At 47.9% G+C, this 19,119-nt stretch overlaps 1 protein-coding gene across 1 annotated transcript in view; it reads left to right on the top strand.

Annotated features, from left to right (window-relative positions):
• LOC116984950 (dynein heavy chain 3, axonemal-like) overlaps positions 1 to 19,119 on the top strand; it is a 344,183-nt gene that overhangs the window by 74,421 nt on the left and 250,643 nt on the right. Inside the window, exons 14-20 of the mRNA XM_033039311.1 lie at positions 1,162 to 1,296; positions 4,850 to 4,968; positions 9,176 to 9,380; positions 12,643 to 12,846; positions 13,321 to 13,451; positions 14,803 to 14,998; positions 18,412 to 18,606. Coding sequence (XP_032895202.1) covers positions 1,162 to 1,296; positions 4,850 to 4,968; positions 9,176 to 9,380; positions 12,643 to 12,846; positions 13,321 to 13,451; positions 14,803 to 14,998; positions 18,412 to 18,606 — 1,185 coding nt within the window. The remainder of the gene's footprint in view (positions 1 to 1,161; positions 1,297 to 4,849; positions 4,969 to 9,175; positions 9,381 to 12,642; positions 12,847 to 13,320; positions 13,452 to 14,802; positions 14,999 to 18,411; positions 18,607 to 19,119) is intronic.

Genomic DNA, 19,119 nt, shown 5'->3' with positions numbered 1-19,119 from the left:
TTGCGGGTGATATGAAGATAGGTGGAGGAGTAGGTGGGAATGAGAAGTCAAGTCAAGTCAAGTCACTTTTATTTCTATAGCACATTTAAAAAACAACTCCCGTTGGCCAAAGTGCTTTACATTGGTGGAGGTACTAACGTTCTACAACATCGGTTCATAGATTAAGTACATACATAAATATAGCCCTCCCTTAGAGGACGTCAAGAAAGGCTTGAGAGTAAACATTAGTTTTAAGTCTCGACTTAAATGAGTCGATGGAGGGGGCAGCTCTGATGGGAAGAGGGATGCTGTTCCACAGTCTAGGAGCTGCAACCGCAAAGGCGCGGTTGCCCCTGAGTTTATGCCTAGACCACGGGATGTTTAGTAACCCCAAGTCGGCCGATCTGAGGGACTTGGAGGTGGTGTGGTGGGTGAGAAGACTTTTAATGTAGTAGGTCTCGCTGCGGCGTGTTGGACCAGTTGCAGGCGGGACAGGGAAGATGGCTGATGCCAGTGTAAAGGGAGTTGCAGTAATCTAGGTGGGAGGAGATAAATGTGTGGATGATGTTTCAAGTCAAGTCCAGAGAGCAGGGACTCTGAAGAAGTACTTGGACTGGTTGGGAGAGTGGGCAGAGAAGTAGCAGATGGAATATAGTGTAGCAAAGTGTGGAGTCATGCACATTCCTTTTAGGAATAAAAGGGGAGAGGATTAAAACATTGTTGAGTTTGCAAGTTGAGTTGGTAGTAAGGAAAGCAAATGCAATCTGTGCATCTCTTTCAAGAGGACTAGAGTTTAAAAATAGGGATTCAGATTCCTATAAAATCTTTCCCCCTTCACCTTAAACATATATTCTCTGGATCCTAATTCCCCACGCTCTGTGCTCTATTCCACTCATGATTTTATACTTCTCTATAAGATCACCCCTCATCCTCCTGCGCTCAAAGGATCCTAGCCTGCTCAACCTCTCCCTATAGCTCAGGCCTTCCAGTCCTGGCAACATCCTCATAAATCTTCTTTGTACCATTTCCAACTTGACAGCATCTTTCCTATAACATGGAGCCCAGAACTGAACATTAAATGTGGCCTCACCAACATCTTATATAACTGCAACATGACCTCCCAACTTCTATGATCATAGATACTAATATATATGAAGCTGTTTTGTTTCATTTACTGTTTAGACACCTCACGTGGATGGTAATGGCGTCACATTTACCCCGACCATTGATGAAGTGATGGAAGGACTAGGTCAGATGGTGAATCTGATTGTCACTGGTGTCCAGCAGATCCCCAGGATTGAACACCAGCTCTTTCAGGTAGCTATCTGTTGCTCAACTCCCTTCATATACTACATGCTAGATCGAGGGGGGGGGGGGGGGGGGGGCACGTTGAATCTTACCGAATAGTGAAAGGCCTGGATAGAGAGGATGTGGAGAGTCCAGGACCAGAGGTCATAGCCTCAGAATAATGGGTATTTTTAAGGTGGAGATTGACAGATTCTTGATTAGGACGGGTGTCAGGGGTTATGGGGAGAAGGCAGGAGAATGGGGTTGAGAGGGAAAGATAGATCAGCCATGATTGAATGGTGGAGTAGACTTGAGGGGCCAAATGGCCTAATTCTGCTCTTAGACCTTATGTACTCATGAAAGTCCACTGTGCAAGTAGCCAGGTTTACCGCTACCGTAACAGCAACTGTTGGCTTAGCATGTGCTACATTTTCTTTCACTATTATTCTTTTATTCTCCCATTCTACGACTGTGCTATTGTCTCATAATACATGTCTCAGCAGAGACCAGCTCCACGGTGACTCCTAGATGAAGTACTCTTAACAGTTGGATCAAGGATGCATGTTCCCAGCTTGGGAACACTGCCTGACTTTGTGTCCTGTGGATTTAATGTTGACTCTTCTTCTCAACGATGGGTTTGGGAACAGCTCCAAGACTGCAAGACATTGCAGGGAACTGTGGGCGCAGGCCATCACACAAAGTATTGTGTGCAGTTTAAGTCTCCTAATTTGAGGAAGGACGTCCTTGCTATTGAGGCAGTACAGTGTAGGTTCATGAGGTTAATTCATGGGATGGCGGGACTGTCAAATGAGGAAAGATTGGAAAGACTGGGCTTGGATTCACTGGAATTTAGAAGGATGAGGCGAGATCTTATCGAAACGTGTATTATAAAAGGACTGGACAAGCTAGATGCAGGAAAAATGTTCCCAATGTTGGGCGAGTCCAGAACCAGGGACAACAGTCTAAGAATAAAGGGGAAGCCATTTAAAACTGGGATGAGAAAACACTTTTTCACCCAGAGAGTTGTGAATTTGTGGAATTTTCTGCTAGTGGAGGCCAATTCACTGGATGAATTTAAAAGAGAGTTAGATTGAGCTCTAGGGGCTAGTGGAATCAAGGGATATGGGGAGAAGGCAGGCATGGGTTACTGATTGTGGATGATCAGCCATGATCCCAATGAATGGCAGTGCTGGCTCGTAGGGCCAAATGGCCTCCTCCTGCACTTATTTTCTATGTCTATGTTAAACCAACCTCCCTTCCATTGACTCCATGTACATCCCACGCCACTTCAGCAAGGCCAGCAACATAATCAAGGACCAGTCGCACCCTGGCCACTCCCTCTTCTACGCGCTCACATCGGGGGAAAGGTATAGAAGTATGAAAACGCACACTTCCAGATTCAGGGACAGTATCTTCCCAGCTGTTATCAGGAGACTGAAGCATCCTAGCACACAAAACAGAATGGTCCTGAGCTACTATCTACCTCATTGGAGACCCTCGGACTATCTTTGATCGGACCTTACTGGACTGCACTGGACGTTATTCCCTTTATCATGTGCCTGTATATGTACAATGTGAATGGCTCGATTATAATCATGTATAGTTTTTCGCTGGCTGGTTAGCACGTGACAACACCTTCCACTGTACCTCGGTACACGTGACAGTAAACTGAAGCCGGAAACCCCTCACTACTGAGTTGAGGAACAGCCACTTTCCTCCAACTATCAGTTTCTAGAACCAAGCAGAACAACCCTAATGCTACCCAGACAAGGGAACACTACAGACTGCCTCCTGCACTGCCATGGACTTGATGTTTAATTGTGTTTGGTTTAGTATAGAGATACAATGCGTAAACAGGCCCGTGGACCCACTGAGTCTGCACCGACCAGTGACGTAGGGACAATGTACAATTTCTACCGTCAAATTTACCAACAAACCTGTACGTCTTTGTGTAGTTTTGAACCAATGTATTTGTTTGTGCACATTTTATCTTTTTACTGCCTTGTGGAATTTGTATTGCATGTTGTTTGAAACTCTGCGTGTGATGGGGCTGCACACAAGGTCTTCATTGTACTGCACCATACGTGTGTATGGCTACAAACTTCACTCGATTTGATTGATGAATGAATGAATGAAGGTCACAGTGAGATTCTCCATTCTGTATACACAAGGTATGCAAAGAGTCGCCACATAAAGGGCGCAGACACAGTTACAAAATATTCAATTTTTCACAAACCACGTTTAACACAATCCATTTGTGGTCCCCCTTAGTTTAGTTTAGTTTAGTTTAGAGATACAGCGTGGAAACAGGCTATTTGGCCCACAGAGTCCACACCGACTAGCGACCCCCGCACATTAATACTACCCTACAAACCTGTACGCCTTTGGAGTGTGGGAGAAAACCGAAGATCTCGGAAAAATCCCATGCGGTCACGGGGAGAAGGTACAACCTCCGTACAGACAGCACCCTTAGTTGGGATCAAAGCGGGGTCTCCGGTGCTGCAAGCTCTGTAAGGCAGCAACTCTACCGCTGTGCCACCGTGCCGCCCCTTGGCAGTCCCCTCACGCTGGGACCTCCTTTGTTCCCGGCGGCAGGTCCATCCTCCAACAACCACGTGGCTCATCCTCTACCGCCGGTGACAGTGGCCTTGACCATCGCCACCCACCCTCTACCGCGTCCTCTACTGCCCACCCCTTACTGGACCGCGGCCTCGATCACTGATGCCCTCCACCTGCCCAGGGTGGAGATGCTTCTGGGGAGCCTTCACAACTCCCCTTCATAGGTTTCTGGTGATCTTTCCCTTTGAAAAGGTGCTGGCTTTGACCATTCACCACTACACTCTGGTTTGGGGTCTTCAATAACAGTTCACTGCTGTCTTCACCAACTGAGCTGCCCAGAAACTTTGCAACAGACTGACCAATGCTCTCAGCACCTGTGATGTGTTTTGCCCTCCAATAACTATCTCTCTGCTCATGCTCCAATCACCTTCATGATTCCTGTGTAAATCAATTTCACCTTTGATTATGGATGAGTGGATAACAAAGTTATCCTCAGCAACAGTGGTGCAGCGGTACAGTTACTGCCCCACAGTGGTACAGTTACTGCCCCACAGAGGTACAGTTACTGCCCCACAGTGGTACAGTTACTGCCCCACAGCGGTAGAGTTACTGCCCCACAGAGGTAGAGTTACTGCCCCACAGAGGTAGAGTTACTGCCTCACAGCGCCAGAGACCCGGGTTCGGTCCTGACTACGGGTGCTGTCTGTAGGGAGTTTGTACGTTCTCCCCGTGACCTGCGTGGATTTTGTCCGGGTGCTCTGGTTTCCTCCCACACTCCAAAGACATCCAGGTTTGTAGGTTAATTGGCTTGGTATAAATGTAACTTGCCCCTACTGTGTGTAGAATAGTGTTAGTGTGAGGAGATCGCTGGTCGGTGCAGATTCAGTGGGCTGAGGGGCTTGTATCTCTAAACTAAATAAACTAATAAATGTTGTTTTGTATCTGTGTCCAATGTAGCGCCTTTCTAGTTCATTGTTTGGGAGGATTGAGGCTAAGGTCACCATTCTTTATGTTTCTTCTGCAGGCTGTAGACTACCTGGAAGTCAAGTATATTGGCTCAGTACAAATGGAAGAGGAAAACGTCCTGAATATTAAAGCAAGGCTTCAAGCTGTTGCTCAAAGCAATAGTTATGGGCCGCTTAGGTAAGGTTACAATGACTACTATGGGATGTAGTGTGTGAATACCCTGTGTGAAGACAAGGCTGCTGAAGTGTACATGAGTTTAGTTTATTGACACCTGTACCGAGGTACAGTGAAAAGCTTTCTGTTGCGTGCTAACCAGGCAGCGGAAAGACAATACATGATTACAGTTGAGCCGTTCACAGTGTATAAACACATGGTGAAGGGAATAACATGAATTATGTTTAATGCAAGATAAAGTTAGTAAAGTCCGATCTAAGTAAGTCCGAGGGTCACCAATGAGGTAGATAGTAGTTCAGGACTGTTCTCTAGTTGTGGTAGGATGGTTCAGTTGCCTGATAACAGCTGGGAAGAAACTGTCCCTGAATTTGGAGGTGTGCGTTTTCACACTTCTATACCTTTTGCCTGATGAGAGAGTGGTGAAGAGGGAGTGGCCAGGGTGGGACTCGTCCTTGATTATGCTGCTGGCCTTGCCAAGGCAGCGTGAGCTGTAAATGGAGGTAATAGAAGGGAGTTTGGTTTGTGTGATGGTCTGGGCTGCAATTTCACTGCAATTCCTTGTGGTTTTGGATGGAGCTGTTCCCAAACCCATCCTTGTCGACATTAAATCGACAGGACACAAAACTTGCAGTGAGGTTCAAATTGCTTGGATGTGTCAAGTTGGTTTCAATATGGTGGTGAATGGGTCTGTGTCCATGTTATGTTATGTTATGTTATGTTATTGTATGGATTGGACCAGCCATAGTTTCAAAAGTTCTTTAACTTCACACTCTGCAAGTTAGCATCAGGACCAGTAATGGAGGATGAAATAGTCAGTGTTTTAGCTCAAAGAACTCAACATAAAATAAAAAGTTTAGAAAGGAACTGAAGATGCTGCTTTATACCAAAGATAGATGTTGGAGTAACTCAACGGGTCAGGCAGCATCTCTGGAGAAGATGGTTGACATTTGGGGTCGAGTCTGAGGAAGGGTTCCGACCTGAATCGTCACCTATTCCTTTTCCTCCAGATATGCTGTCTGACCCCGCTGACTTACTCCAGCTCTTAGTGTCTATCTACTGTGAAACATCATGGGTTTTTTTAACCTTATTTTCAGCTCTAGCTGATAGAGGGTGGAAGGAAACAAAATGTCATGCTCAGACACGGATAGGGATCAGTAATGGCTGAAAATGTGTAACTAAAGAGAGTGTTTGAAATACCCATCAGATCAGGCAGCATCTGTGGGGAGTTGATACTGGGTTCATGTTATGGGGAGGTGACCTTCACAAGGTGGTGCATGGTGGAGTTGCTGCCTTACAGCGCCAGAGACCTGGGTTCGATCCTGACTAAGGGTGCTGTCTGTACGGAGTTTGTACGTTCTCTCCGTGACCGTGTGGGTTTTCTCCGGGTGCTCCGGTTTCCTCCCACACTCCAAAGACGTACAGGCTTGTAGTTTTATGTGTCGGATGAAATTAGGGGTGAAATTATTATGGGCAACAAGGAAATGGCAGAAGAGTTGAACAGGTACTTCGGATCTGTCTTCACTAAGGAAGACACAAACAATCTCCCAGAGGACAGAGGATCTAAGGGGGTAGAGGAACTGAAAGAAATTTTCATTAGGCGAGAAATAGTATTGGGTAGGCTAACGGGACTGAAGAATGATAAATCCCCTGGGCCAGATGGTCTGCATCCCAGGGTCCTCAGGGAGGGGGCTCTAGAAATAGTGGACGCATTGCTGATTATTTTCCAATGTTCAATAGATTCAGGATCAGTTCCTGTGGATTGGAGGATAGCTAATGTTATCCCACTTTTTAAGAAGGGAGCGAGAAAGAAAACGGGGAATTACAGACCAGTTAGCCTGACTTCAGTGGTGGGAAAGATGCTGGAGTCAATTATTAAAGAGGTAATAATGGGGCATTTGGATAGCAGTAAAATGATTAGGCCAGGTCAACATGGATTTATGAAAGGGAAATCATGCTTGACTAATCTTCTGGAATGTTTTGAAGATGTGACAAGTAAAATGGATGAAGGGGTGCCAGTGGATGTAGTGTATCTAGACTTTCAGAGAGCCTTTGATAAGGTCCCGCACGGGAGACTGGTGACTAAAATTAGAGCACATGGTAATGGGGGTAGGGTGTTGACATGGATAGAAAATTGGTTGGCAGACAGGAAGCAGAGTAGGAGTGAACGGGTCCTTTTCAGAATGGCAGGCAGTGGCGAGTGGAATGCCGCAAGGCTCGGTGTTGGGGTCGCAACTGTTTACCATATATATTAATGATTTGGAAGAGGGAATTAGGACAAACACTAGCAAGTTTGTGGATGACACAAAGCTGGGTGGCAGTGGGAACTGGGAAGAGGATGTTAGGAGGTTGTAGGGTGACCTGGACAGGTTGAGTGAGTGGGCAGATGTGTGGCAGATGCAGTATAATATAGATAAATGTAAGGTTATCCACTTTGGCGGCAAAAACAAGGGGGAAGATTATTAGGTAAGGTAAGCGGGAGGTAGATGTCCTTGTACACCGGTCACTGAAAGTTGGCGTGCAGGTACAGCAGTCAGTGAAGAAAGCTAATGGAATGTTGGCCTTCATAACAAGAGGATTTCAGTATAGGAGTAAAGAGGTTCATCTGCAGTTGTATAGGGCTCTGGTAAGACCACATCTGGAGTATTGTGTACAGTTTTGGTCTCCTAATTTGAGGAAGGATATCCTTGTGATTGAGGCAGTGCAGCGTAGGTTCACGAGTGATCCCTGGGATGGCGGGATTGTCATATGAGGAAAAATTGAAAAGACTAGGCTTGTATTCACTGGAATTTAGAAGGATGAGGCGGGACCTTATAGAAACATATAAAATTATAAAAGGACTGGCCAAGCTAGATGAAGGAAAAATGTCCCCAATATTGAGCGAGTCCAGTACCAGGGGCCACAGTCTTAGAATAAAGGGGAGGCCATTTAAGACTGAGGTGAGAAAAAAAAATTTCCCCCCAGAGAGTTGTGAAATTGTGAAATTCCCTGCCACAGAGGGCAGTTGAGGCCAAATCACTGGATGGATTTAAGAGAGAGTTATATAGAGCTCTAGGGGCTAGTGGAATCAAGGGATATGGGGAGAAGGCAAGCACGGGTTATTGATTTGGGACGATCAGCCATGATTACAATGAATGGTGGTGCTGGCTCGAAGGGCCGAATGGCCCCCTCCTGCACCTATTTTCTACGGTTCTATGGAAGGAACTGCAGGCTGGTTTAAACCAACGATAGACACAAAAAGTTGGAGTAACTCAGCGGGACAAACAGCAGCTCTGGATAGAAGGAATGGGTGACGTTTCGGGTCGAGACCCATTTAGGTTAATTGGCTTTGGTAAAAATTGTAAATTGTCCCTAGTGTGTAGGATAGTGGTCGTGTGCGGGGATTGCTGGTCTGAATGGGTTCGGTGAGCTGAAGGCCTTGTTTCCGCGCTGTATCTCTAAACTAAACTAACCTGAAACTAAACAAAATGGGCTGGTTCAGTCACAAACGGAGAAGACTAGGTTGGTTGAATTCAGTGTTGAACCCTGAATGCCACAACACATGTAAGATGCTGTGATGTTCCTCAACATTGCCCTTCATTGGATAATCAAAGTCTGACGGGTCTTGTTTGGATGTGAAACAGATAATGAAAGTGCCAGGGAACTGGAAACGTGGGATCACCCTTGCAGACTAAAAGGAGATGCACTACAAATCACTCACCCACTCTGGGTTTTTTGTTCCATTGTAAAGAAGATCACATGGAATGCTAATCCCCAGCAGCAGCAGGTTATGTTTCACTTGGCACCAGGTGCAAATGGTGCATCCAGCACTCCACAGCAGGGGCACAAAACACTTGGTATTCACAGTGATCAAAAAACTAGTGCACACTAGTCCCACCTGCCCGCATTTGGTCCATATCCCTCCAAACTTGTCCTATCCATGCACCTATTTAACTGTTTCTTAAACGTTGTGATGGTCCCTGCCTCAACTACCTCCTCTGGCAGCAGCTTCCATACACCCACCACCCTTTGTGTGAAAAATTTACCCCTCAGGTTCCTATTAAATTTTTCCCCCTTCACCTTATACCTATGACCTCGGTTCCTCGATTCCCCTACTCTGGGCAAGAGAATCATTTTCCCAATTTCAGAGTACGTTAGTGATGGTCCATGCCATGTTGTTAGGATGGGGGACCTTGTTCCCAGTTATTGAAGGCATTTTTTTGTCATTTGGCAGATACTGCTCAGTGTATGAACCGTACCAGTACCTCCTGTCCCCAGACACTGAGGGTAAGATTGAGGCTACAATGAACCAAGAGTTTAACCTGAGTACCTACGTCAGGGAGATTGAGAAACTCAGGACGATGGATGCAGAGCTAGCTTCCCTTCCAGTCCACATCCCTCTGGAGTTGCTGATGCTTGATTGCTCCGCATTAAATCAGGTAAGGTTTATATCAATGATTTGGATGAGGGAACTGAAGGATTAGAGGCCAAGTTTGCGGATGATACGAAGATAGGAGGGACGTAGAGAAAGCAGGGACTCTGCAGAAGGGCAGGAACAGGTTGGCAGAGTGGGCTGAGAATTGGCAAATGTAATATAGTGTAGCAAAGTGTGGAGTCATGCATTTTTATCGTAGGAATAAAGGCATAGACTATTTTCTCAATTGGGAGAGAATCCAGAAATTGGAGGTGCAAAGGGTTCCCAAAAAGTTAATTTGCAAGTCGAATCGGTAGTAAGGAAGGCAAATGCAATGCTTGCATTTATTTCGAGAGGATTAGAAAATAAAAATAGAGATATAACGCTGAGGCTTTATAAGGCACTGGTCAGACTGCATTTGGAGTATTGTGAGCAGATACGGACCCCATATCTGAGGAAGGGTGTGTTAGCTTTGGAGAGGGTTCAGAGGAGGTTTACGAGAAAGATCCCAGGGATGATTAGGTTAACATATGATGAGCGTTTGACGGTACTGGGCCTGTACTCGCTGGAGTTTAGAAGAATGACGGGACACCTCATTGAGACTTACCGAATAGTGTAAGGCCTAGATGGACTGAATGTGGAGAGAATGTTTCCACTAGTGGGAGAATCTAGGACCAGAGGGCAAGTTAAGTCAAGTCAAGTCAAGTTTATTCGTCACATACACATACGAGATGTGCAGTGAAATGAAAAGTGGCAATGCTCGCGGACTTTGTTCAAAAAGACAAACAAACAAACAACCAAACAAACTACAAACAGAATCACATATTCTTTTACATATTAAATATTGGAAGGAAAAAGGTTCAGTAAAGTTAGCCCCTGGTGAGATAGGAGTTTACAGTCCGAATGGCCTCTGGGAAGAAACTCCTTCTCAACCTCTCCGTTCTCACAGCATGGCAACGGAGGCGTTTGCCTGACCGTAGCAGCTGGAACAGTCCGTTGCAGGGGTGGAAGGGGTCTCCCATGATTTTATTGGCTCTAGAGTTGTATCTCATGATGTATAGTTCCTGCAGGGGGGCGAGTGAAGTTCCCATAGTGCGTTCGGCCGAACGCACTACTCTCTGCAGAGCCTTCTTGTCCTGGGCAGAGCAATTCCCAAACCAGATGGTAATATTTCCGGACAAGATGCTTTCCACAGCCGCTGAATAGAAGCACTGGAGGATCCTCGGAGACACTCTGAATTTCCTCAATTGCCTGAGGTGGTAAAGGCGCTGCCTTGCCTTACTCACGAGTGCTGAGGCGTGTGATGTCCATGTCATATCCTTAGAGATGTGGACTCCCAGATTTAAAACAGCTCACCCTATCCACAGTATCCCCATTTATCCTCAATGGAGTGTACGTCCTTGGATGATGTGCCCTCCTAAAGTCCACGATCAGCTCCTTAGTTTTTTTGATGTTCAAGAGGAGGCTGTTGTCCTGACACCAGAGTGCCAGATCAGCCACCTCCTCCCGGTAGGCCTTCTCATCGTTGTCTGAGATCAGGCCCACCACCACAGTGTCATCAGCAAACTTAATTATTGAGTTGGCGCTGAACCTAGCTACACAGTCATGTGTGTACAGGGAGTACAATAGGGGGCTGAGGACGCAACCCTGGGGCGATCCTGTGCTCAGGGTGAGGGACTTCGATGTATTTCCTCCCATCTTGACCATTGAGGCATTGCCTCAGAATGAAAGAACATACCTTTAGAAAGGCGATGAGGAGGAATTTCTTTAGTCAGAGGGTGGTGAATCTGTGGAATTCATTGCTGTGGAGGCCAAGTCATTGGACATTTTTACAGCAGATTTTGACAGATTCTTGATGAGTACCGATGTCAGAGGTTATGAGGAGAAGGCAGGAGAATGGGGTTGAGAGGGAAAGATAGATCAACCACGATTGAATAGCGCAGTCCACTTGATGGGCCGAATGCCCTCATACTGCTCCGAGAATTTATGAATTTATGAACTTCTGGCAACAGTCACCTCATTAGTGACCTCCAGCACTTCCATCATCACCCTCTACCTTCTATGGGAAGCTAGTTCTGAATCCGTGTCCAAGTCACCATGAATCCCATGCATCTTAATACTCTGGCTCCGCCTACCATGAAGGACTTTATCTCACGATTTAATAAAATCTGTGTGCTGCCAGAGCTGGACTAAACTCTAATGTGCGGCACGGTGGTGCAGCAGTAGAGTTGCTGCCTTACGGCGCAAGAATCCCGGGTTCGATCCTGACTACAGGTGCTGTCTGTACGGAGTTTGTACGTTCTCACCGTGACTCCATGGGTTTTCTCTGTGTGCTCCGGTTTCCTCCCTCACTCCAGATACGTACAGGTTTGTAGGTTAACTGGCTTGGTATAATTGTAAGTTGCCCCTAGTGTGTGTGGGATAGTGTTGGTGAGCAGGGATCGCTGGACGGTGAGGACTTGGAGGGCCTGATTCCGTGCTGTATCTCTAAACTGAACTAATCTAAACTCAGCTTGTCAAGCAGCATCTCTGGAGGACATGGATTAGCAAAGTTTAGTGTTGGAATCCTTCTTCGGTCATTGTAGTAGGAGGGAGAAAGAAAGAAAGGAGGCGGGGATGGAAGGCAAAGTGCCCGACAAGTGATAGGTGGATACAGATTAGTGGGGGGGGGGGGGTTGATTGTCAGATGGGTGGATCGAACCCTGGTCTCCGGCGCTGCATTCGCTGTAAGGCAGTAACTCTACCGCTGCGCCACCGTGACTGCCCAATATTCTATACTCAATACTGACTGATGAAGGCCGATGTGCCAACCCTATGACCACCCAATCTACCTGTGACTCGACCTTCAAGGAACCATGCACCTGTACTCCTAGATCCTAGATCATGCACAATCCTAACAGCTCAATGAGGGCCTGGGCCTTTTCATCATGCAGTGTTCAACCACTTTCTGAAACTGTGGGGTGGGAAGGTGTTTGTGGAGAAGTGAGGAACTGGGTTTGGGGGGGTGGGGTAAGGAGGTGAGATGAGAGGGGTGGGGGGGAGGGGAAGATGAGAGCGAGCATGGATGAGGAGCGAGGGAGGAGGGGAGAGGGTGAATGAGCCCGAGGGGGTGGGGTGGGTGAGTTTGGGTGAGGGGTGAGGGGGGGTGAGTGTGAGTGCCCCCGGTGATGGGGGGAGGGGAGGGGTGGGGGGAGTGAGTTTAAGTGAGGGGTGAGGGGGGGTGAGTGTGAGTGCCCACGGCTGCATCACAAACACTGACCCCTCTCTCTCTACACCTGTCTGGTCAGCGTCTTGTGTCCTGTAGCCGCAGCCTAGCCGAGCTGGTGGTGGGCAGGGTGGCCCTGGCGTCGGCACGGTTTAACGGCGGTGTGTGTGGCCTGTACAGTGCGGTGGTGCGCAGGGTGACCGGCTCAGCGGACTGCACCGCCCAACTGGTGCTGATGCGACGCGATGTGGAGAACCTGAGGGACCAAGAACTGCCAATGATACAGGTGAGGGGAGAGGTCACAGGTACAGGTGAGGGGATAGGTCACAGGTACAGGTGAGGGGAGAGGCTACAGGTGAGGGGAGAGGTCTCAGATACAGGTGGGGGAGAGGGGAGATATCACAGATACAGGTGGGGGGGGGGGGGAAGAGGTCACACTTACAGGTGGGGGAGAGGGGAGATGTCACAGATACAGGTGGGGGAGAGGTCACAGATACAGGTGTGTGGGGGAAGGGTGGTGGGAGAAGGGAACGGGTGAATGGTGAGGGGTAAAGTGCAGAGGGAGATGAGATGAGAGGTGGGGCAGGGGGAGGGTGATGTAGGCAGACAGCAGACATGGGGTAGGGAGAGAGACAAATTGGGGGTAGACAAGGGTCAAGAGACGCTGCCTGTCCCGCTGAGTTGACTCCAGCACTTTGTGTCTTGTTTGATCGCCGGCCTGCGGACCAAGTCCGACCTCATCTCTTGCCTCCTGTTCCAGGAGAAGCTGGACGTAGCCGCCGAGAACCTCCTGTTCCTTGTGGATTACGCCCGCCTTTCCAATGAGGACATCTCTCTCAACAGCAAAACCTTCTCGTGGCCGGCCCACATCAGGCCGATCGTGAGGAACAGGTTAGTGGGGAACATCACAGCAGCGAGGCAGTGCTTGCGACCTCCGCCCGCCCGCCCGCTACCCACCAAACGCCGGCAGCCCAGTCACCTCCCAGCCGGGCAAGGCAGGCAGGCACGGCGCCTACTCACACTGCCCTGCATTTAAGTTTAAACAAACCTTTTGCACATTGTTTCCTAAATATGATTCCCAAAGCCTCGTGTCAGCAAAAGAACTGATGGGTTAAACATAAACAGGATAGGCAAACATGCTGGTTTACAGCGAAAACAGACGCAAAGTGCTATAATCAGAATTGTGGAATAATTTAAATTGAATAATTGTATCAGTCTGAAGAAGGGTCTCGACCCAAAACGTCACCCATTACTTCTCTCCAGAGATGCTGCCTGTCCCGCTGTTACTCCAGCATCAAATGAGACGGGGCGGCCCGGTGGCGCAGCGGGAGAGTTGCAGCATTAACCCGGGTTCAACCCTGACGACAGGTGCTGTCTGTACGGAGTTTGTAAGTTCTCCCCGTGACCTGCGTGGGTTTTCTCCAAGATCTTTGGTTTCCTCCCACACTCCAAAGACGTACTGGTTTGTAGGTTAATTGGCTTTGGCAAAATTGTAAATTGTCCCTAGTGTGTGTAGGATAGTGTCGTGTACCATATAACAATTACAGCACGGAAACAGGCTATCTCCGCCCTTCTAGTCCGTGCCGAACACTTACTCTCATCTTGTCCCATCTACCTGCACTCAGACCATAACTCTCCATTCCTTTCCCGTCCATATACCTATCCAATTTATTTTTAAATGATAAAATCGAACCTGCCTCCACCACCTTCACTGGAAGCTCATTCCACCCAGCTACCACTCTCTGAGTAAAGAAGTTCTCCCTCATGTTACCCCTAAACTTCTGTCCCTTAATTCTCAAATCATGTCCCCTTGTTTGAATCCTCCCTACTCTCAATGGAAAAAGCTTATCCACGTCAAGACCACGGTCCAGACTCGCTGGGCCGAAGGGTCTATTTCCGCGCTGTATCTCTAAACTAAGCTACAAACACTGCTGAGGGTCTGCTCACTATATTGTGGCACTGGTGGTGTCTCTCCTCAGCACCGTCTATATCTCTTTCCCCTCTCACCCTGAGTCTCAGTCTGAAGAAGGGTCTCATTTATTCATTCTCTCCAGAGATGCTGCCTGTCCCGCTGAGTTATTCCAGCATTTTGGGTCTATCTTAAATTGAGGACATGGCATGAGAGGAATAGATGGGCTAGATGCACAGTCTCTTGCCCAGAGTAGGGGGATTCTGTTTGAAGCAGCATGTGCAGTTCCCCTCTACACACGGTGTGTCTCTCCCCCCCCCGTCCCCCTCTCAGTGTGATCCGGCTGCAGAGAGAGCATGATGTTGCTGTATCTCGGCTCCTCCACTGGCAGAGCGACTTCACAAAGCGCCTTGAGGAAACTGCAGCCATGGTGCGGGAATTCCATAGGAGGGACCGCATGCCCGAGGCCCAGCATTACATGACCAAGCTGAGAGACATCAACCAAACCATCGGCAAATTCATCAAGGAGGTGAGCCTAGGGCACGGTGGCACAACGGTGGAATCACTGCCTCACAGCACCAGAGACCCCGGTTCCATCCTGACTACAGGTGCTGTCTGTACGGAGTTGGTACATTTTCCCTGTGACCGCATGGGTTTTCTCCGGGTGCTCCGGTTTCCTCGCTCACTCTAAAGATGTGCAGGTTTGTAGATTAAGTGGCTTGGTATAATATAAAATTGTCCCTAGTGTCTGTAGGATAGTGTTAATGTACGGGGATTGCTGGTCAGCATGGACTCGGTTGGCCGAAGGGCCTGTTTCCACGCTGTATCTCTAAACTAAACTAAAAAAGGGTGAGTTCATGCCTCTAACTTGGCCAGGACACTACACCTTCAGGTAGCTCTTACTTGTCCTAATTAAGGGAAAGGAATAGTTGAAGATGTTGCCAAGACTGGAGGGCCTGGGCTATAGGGAGAAACTTACCGAATAGTGAAAGGCCTGGATAGAGTGGATGTGGAGAGGATGTTTACACTAGTGGGAGAGTCTAGGACTAGAGGTCACAGCCTCAGAATAAAAGGTCATACCTTCAGAATGATGAAGAGGAGTTTCTTTAGTCAGAGGGCGGTGAATCTGTGGAATTCATTGCCACAGACGGCGGTGGAGGACATCAATGGATATATTAATGTGGAGATTAATAGGTTCTTGATTAGTGCGGTTGTCAATAGTTACAGGGGTAAGGTTGGAGAATGGGGTTGAAAGAAAGAGAGAGAGAGATAGATCCAACTAGGGGCTGTGGAGAGGTGGTCTGGACAAGGACAAAGAGAGGCCCGGGGTGGGGGGTTGGGGTCGATGAGATTATGGGGTAGGGGGGCTGGGTCGATGAGAACTAAATAGAATCGGGCGGGAGGGGGGAGGGGGGAGGGGTAGACAAAAACAGAGAGAGACCCGGTGGGGTTGGAGCCGCCAGGAACAAGGAAGGACCAACGTGACTAATGAATATTTTTGCACCTTTGTCGGCGGCAGTAAGGTGGCAACACTTTGTGAACTGTGTGTATTGTGTGGACTGTGTGTTACTGTAGCGAGGTACACGGGACAAAAACACGTCACTGAATCATTGAATTGAAAGGCAGTGCTGACTCAATGGGCCAAATGTCCTCTTTCTGCTCATATGTCTTATGGTCTGCCCATGTCACCTGCTTGCCTTTTCAAATCCTGCTTTCTATAAACTCTCAGAATATTGTTCAAATATACACCTCCAGTCGGCTAGTGCCCAGGGATCGATGATAACCCGTTTCCGCTCCAATACCGGGAATGACTGACTAGTTAGTTTAGTTCATTGTCACGTGTACCGAGGTAGAGTGAGGTAACCAGTCATTGGAAAGACAATACATGATTACAATTGAGCTTTTGACAGTGTACAGATACATGATATGGGAATAACGTTTAGTGCAAGGTAAAGCCAGCAAAGTCCGATCAAGGACTGATGTGTGGCATTTCCACTTGCTTCCACAGGTGGGGCAGGAGGTGTTGACGTGGTCTGCCTCATCCACACGACCTCAGTGGTGTGCCTCTGCTGCATACCCATGCATATCCTTCAGCTTCTCAATCCTGTCCTAATTGCTCCTTCTCCATCATAGACACTTCAGAGGTCAGGAGGGCCTCCTCAGCAGAGTTTGACAATGTCCATGCATCTTCTCCTTTGCTTGTAGCTAAAGAAGAAATGTTAAATGGTGGTCAAAGTTTAGTTTAGTTTTGAAATACAGCACAGAAATAGGCCCTTCAGCCCACCGAGTCCATGCTGACCAGCGATTCTCATACACTAACACTATCCTCTACACACTTGGGACAAATTACAATTTTACCAAGCCAATGACCCTACAAACCTGTATGTCTTTGGAGTGTGGGAGGAAACCAGAGAAAACCCACACAGGTCATGGGAAGAACGTACAAACTCTGTACAGACAGCACCCGTAGTCAGGATGAAACCTGGGTCTCTCGCGCTGTGAGGCAGCAACTCTGCCACTGCGTCACCGTGCCTTCCCGGTTTTTACACATAAATAACGTTGAACAGATGTATCCAAATTAGCACAAGACGCACTGTGGCGCATTGACTTGGTAGGATAATTGATGGTAAAATTGTAAAATGTCCGTGGTGTGTAGGATAGTGTTATGGGCCTGTCCCACCTAGGGGGCTTTTCTGGCGACTGTCAAGTTGTAGCAGGTTGCTGAAAAACCAGCAACTGCTGACTGTCAGAGTGGGACACACACCCACACACACACAGACACAGACACACACACACACACACACACACACACACACACACACACACACACACACACACACACACACACACACATACACACACACACACAGACACAGACACAGACACACACACACACATACACATACACACCCACACACACAGACACAGACACACACACACACACACACACACACACGCACACACACATACACATACACAGACAAACAGACACAGACACAGACACACTAGACACAACACACAGACACACACACACACACATACCACACACAATACACACACACTACACTACTACATCACAGCCACCAACACACACACACACAACCACCTCCGCTGCCTACACACACGCACCACACATCACACACACACCACAAAGACACACACACCCACACAGACACACACACACACACATCACACACACACACACACACACCCCTAACAATCACACACACACACCAGTCAAGACCACATCCAACATGACACACACACCACACACACCACCAACACCACACACACACACCACAGCCACCCACACTCCACCCATACACACACACACACACACACACACTCATTCACACGCACACACACACACACACACACAGCCACACACACACACACAGACACACACAGACACACACACACACACACACACACACACACACACACACACACACACACACACACACAGCATCTTTCACCAGCTCGTTATGCAGGCGGGGACAGGGCAAGCGAGGGGAGTGCTGTCTGAGTGAAATTCACACGTTGCAAAGCCAAGGTGATACAGACACACACCGCGATGAACAGCAAGGTTGGCGCTGTAGTTAAGACGATGAAAGCACAGTGTACGGGAAGGGTCACATAAGTCCTTTAAAGGGGGGAGAGGGGGGATAAGGGAGAGACTCTTCTTCAAGGTCACATGAAAGGTCTCAACCCGAAATGTCACCTATTTCTTTTCTCCAGAGATGCTGCCTGACCTGCTGAGTTACTCCAACTTTTTGTGTCTATCTCTTGCATCCAGATTGCTCAGCCACTTTGGTGGACTCAACATGGCAATCTTCAGTCTGTCTTTTTAACTCAGTGGTGAAGAAGGGTCTCGACCCCAAACATCACCCATTCCTTCTCTCCATTTTGTGTCTATGACGATCTTCTGATCTCTTTGCACAGAAAGCCCTGATTAACCATGAAGAGGTTCTGCTGGAGACGGGCCACGTTAGCCCCTACCACCAAATCCAGAGTATCATCAATGCAAAGGAGCCCTTTGAGAAGTTGTGGAAAGCTGCCCTCCAATTCAACCTGCACCATGACAAGTGGATGAATGGCTCAATGTTGCAAGTTAACGCTGAAGAGGTGGAACAGCAGGTAGGGAACAAGATTTATCCCTCTGCTGCTTAAACAAAAAGATACTTGAATCTATGACAAATTATTGCCGTTTTAAAATCAACTTGCAGCTTTAAGTCACATTTGGAGTGTTATGAGCAGTTTTGGTTGCCCTATTACAGGAAGTATGTGGAGGCTTTGGAGAGGGTGCAGAGGAGGTTTACTGGGGTGCTGCCTGTATTAGAGGGGAATAACTAGAAGGAGATGTATGGATGGGAAAGGAATGGAGGGTTATGGTCTGAGCGCAGGTATATGGGACTAGGGGAGATTATGTGTTCGGCACGGACTAGAAGGGTCGAGATGGCCTGTTTCCGTGCTGTAATTGTTATATGGTTATATTATATGGTTATGTAGGACAAACTTGGCTTGTACTCTCTGGAGTGTCAGAGGCTGAAGGAGGGAAATATAGTCGTACAGCATGGAAACAGGCTCTTCATCCAAACTTGCCCACACCAACCAACATACCCCATCTACACTAGTCTCACTTGCCTGCAT

This window comes from Amblyraja radiata, chromosome 21 (assembly GCF_010909765.2).
Source record: "Amblyraja radiata isolate CabotCenter1 chromosome 21, sAmbRad1.1.pri, whole genome shotgun sequence".
Taxonomy (NCBI): Eukaryota; Metazoa; Chordata; class Chondrichthyes; order Rajiformes; family Rajidae; genus Amblyraja; species Amblyraja radiata.
The sequence above is the reverse complement of the archived record's forward strand: the minus strand, read 5'-3'. Positions and strand labels throughout refer to the sequence as shown.